The sequence below is a fragment of the Carassius carassius genome, chromosome 2 (assembly GCF_963082965.1).
Source record: "Carassius carassius chromosome 2, fCarCar2.1, whole genome shotgun sequence".
Taxonomy (NCBI): domain Eukaryota; kingdom Metazoa; phylum Chordata; class Actinopteri; order Cypriniformes; family Cyprinidae; genus Carassius; species Carassius carassius.
This window is the reverse complement of record NC_081756.1, coordinates 2307697-2311224: the sequence shown is the minus strand read 5'-3', so window position 1 is coordinate 2311224 and position 3528 is coordinate 2307697. Positions and strand designations below refer to the sequence as shown.

At 40.2% G+C, this 3528-nt stretch overlaps 1 protein-coding gene across 1 annotated transcript in view; it reads right to left on the bottom strand.

The window, feature by feature from the left end:
• Positions 1-2525, bottom strand: part of LOC132095723 (adenylate cyclase type 4-like) — a 25115-nt gene extending 22590 nt beyond the window's left edge. Inside the window, exons 1-2 of the mRNA XM_059500836.1 lie at positions 2377-2525; positions 244-969 (exon numbers count right to left, since the gene is read on the bottom strand). Of these exons, the coding sequence (XP_059356819.1) occupies positions 244-675 (432 nt within the window). The 5' untranslated portion in view covers positions 676-969; positions 2377-2525. The remainder of the gene's footprint in view (positions 1-243; positions 970-2376) is intronic.
• Positions 2526-3528: the final 1003 nt, after the last annotated feature.

The window sequence follows — 3528 nt, the reverse complement described above, 5'->3', positions numbered from 1 at the left end:
ACTGAGAGCTGCAGAGCATCCATTGATGAGACACTGATGCAGTGCTACATTTCTCCAAACCTGATGAAGGAACAAACTCATCCTGATCTTGAACAGCCTGACAGTGAGCAGATTTTCATTTTGGAGCTGAATTATCCCTATAGTGACCACCTTAATCAGGTTTTTCCAGCAGGGATGTACCCAAAATTAGCATTTTTTTTGCAAACAACGCAGTGAGTGACAGATGAGTGTGTCTGCTCTTACCCGGCCGGTGGAGGGGATGATGATGATGATGGTCCCGCAGAAGAGGATGGCCAGCAGTAATCCAGACACCAGCAGCGGCGTCTCCTCCAGACAGCGCAGGAACATCATGTTCACCGCACGGAAACAGCAGCTCCAGCGGGATCCCTGCAGCTCTTCATCCTTTATGAACCTGCTGCGAGAGCTTTGAGAAACCTCAGTGGAAGTCCTCGAGGTCTCAGATAGCGTCGCCAGACTGCGTCTCCTGTCAACGGCATCAGTCCAGTGTGGGACGTTCTGAGATGAAGTGCCATTGCTAAGTCCATTTATAGTGTGATTATTGGGTTCCTCATCAGGATTGGGAGTGCTCAATGATGGACGTGGTTTCAGGGGTCCGGGGACGTTCCCGAGCTTGGCGACCCCCAGCTCGGTCTTAACCTTTGAGTCGTCCAACATGCCCGTCTCTTGACCGCCTTGGAGCTTTGTTTGTGCTTCTCTGAATGTTTTCTGTTCCTGCACAGTTTCAGCAAGACGCCATTGTGCAAAGTCAATATACGCCGATAAATAACGTTTGCTAAGGAGGAGTTAAAATTTCCATTCTCCAAACTGGACTAGATAGGGTCCGAGGGTTGGAGATCAATTTCCAGTCGCTTCCAAAGGGAATGTTTTCAGCTCCTGAAGCTCTTCAAGTCTCTTGAAGTAAATCCATGTAGTGTTCCTCTCGAAGTCTGTCAGATGTGTTAGCCGCTACTTTAAGGACACAACTGTAAAGAAGATCATTAAGTCAAGAGAAACATCTGAAATGCATCTGAAACTTCAAATCAGATGACATTATAATGGGTTTTCCTTTATCAACTCAATAGAAGAACTGTTTTTGGCTCCACAAAGAACCTTAAAAGAACCATTTTTCTCCAGGTTGATAAATATTTTACGAAGCTAAAGAGCCTTTTGTGAAACTCTTTTAACAATAATGGCTCTTTACTGGCATTAAGGTTTCCATCCGAGGAATCTTTCAAAGGTTCTTTATATTTCTTGGTTCTTCACACTAAGACAAACAAGGTTATTTTACCACATCAGGGGGAAAACCCCCGGTTGAACCTTTATTTTTAAGTGTGTAGATAAAATTGTGTGTGATAAATGAACAAATATAAACCTTAGATTATGATATTGGAAAAAACATGAACAATATGAGGACAGGAACATGAACTCCAAACGGTCAAACACACACACACACACAGAGAAAACATGCAAATGCCCTCATTTCCCTAAAGTACTGCGAGGTAAAGTTTAATATTCAACTGCTAACTAACGCTCCATCTTATACTTTAATATTTTGACATTTAATAAGCAACAAACAAAACAAAGACGTTCAAAAATGAACAGAACAAACCCAACTGTGAGAGCTGGGATATTTATAGACTACAGGACAAAGGAGCACAAACCTACTGATGACACATTCGAGGTGATTCAGGTGAACAGGAAGAACTGGATACAGACAGAATTATACCTACACACATATACTCGTCTAGTTCATACGCTACAAAGTAAATAAATAAAAGAAAAACAAATAAATGAATTGAAATAAATAAAAATAACTAATTCCCTGTCTGTGATAAAAAGAATGATTTTCAGAGAATATGATCTTGAGTTACCTTGAGGAAAGATGCTGAAAATACACAGAAATAAATTACACTTTAACACAGATTCACACAGAACACAGCTAGTTAAATTGTAATAATATTTCATAATTTTCATTCTATTTTTATCAAATAAATACAGCGCTGGCGAGCAGAATAGACTTTCTAAAACTGTAAAACCCTAAACTTCTAAACAGTAAATCTCAACACATTTGCCTAGACGTATGGAAAAAGTATTTTACCGGACAAAAAAAATAAAGCTTCTTAGGAAAATGATTTGTAGAAGCATTTGGCATGACATCGCCCCCCAGGCCTTCACTGAAAGCCCTGAACCCTGACCTCAGATCAGATCCGTCATCTAGCTGGTCTTCAACAGCTCCGTCTAACGCTGATCTGGGATCAGAGCATTTATTTGTGTCTCTGTCTCACTCTCTGTGGAAGCAGTGAGTCACACAAAGCCTTCTACAAATGCCAAACAAAGGGCTGTCTTTAGGTTTATAATTGTTGGATTTGTTCTTACCCGCTCACATCAGATCAGAGGAAAGCCTCTCTGAAGCTGGTTTCACTACACGTCTAGACTTCGCAGCTCAAGACTGAGTGAAATAAATCCCTGAGCGAAGAGACACAGCAGCAGCTGGACCCACACCAATGACAGAAAACACATCACCTACCAATGTTTCTTTGTGGAAAACTTCATTGCTGTCTGTTTCTGGACAGCTGTTATAAAGTCTTTGTCCATTTGCGTTTATTTGCATGCCTGACCTTTTCTTCTGACACTGTTTTCCATAAACACATCCCATATTTTTCCCTGTAACTCACACTTAAGGTCATTACAATGCCACCTGTCAGTTTTCAATGTAGCAGGAGCCTTAAATCAAGGGAGTAAAGCATTCATCAATGCAGCAAAACTTGGAGAATTCGGTGAAGCGTCACTGATTTCAACACAGTAAAACAAGATTTTTATAGACTTTTAAATGAGCAAAAAAGAGGGATTTTTTTATTTATTTTTTGGTATGCAAATAACAAAAATAGTTGCTTCATGATTTGCATTTATTTATTTGGCATAAACAATTTACAACACATTTTATCAGTGTGTGCTTTTGGTGGTAAACATTAGCACTTCTCAGACATTACCAAAAAAAGAAAACTGAAAATGTGATTTAAAAAAAAGTAATTTAACATAATTTAACAAAGTGTGTTCTAGAGTCTCTAAACGATGCAGACACCCTAAATGATAAATAGCCACACAATTTCAAGAGAAACGTCCAACACAAATATGCCATTGCATCAAAAACCATTGCTCTGTTGATGCTGTGTACGACAGAGAATCAGACCATTACAGACGCTCACAGTCGAGAAGATCTTTACTCTGCTGAAACATGTTCTCATGGGACACAGCTGGACATGTTGGCTTGTGCATTCTCACTGTGACAGGGTTACATCACTGTGTTTAAAGAGATTAACTCCATCTGATGAAAACCTGACACGGTCCCTCTTCACACACACACACACACACACACACACACACACACACACATCTATAAACGCTCTCTTTAGCCAGTAAAAACAGATGAAAGTCAACATACCTGCACTCTGTCAGCTCTCCTCCGCTCTCTCTCTCAGTCACTCCAGTTCTCTGAATATTTGGCGGTTCCATTTTTTTGTTCTCTTG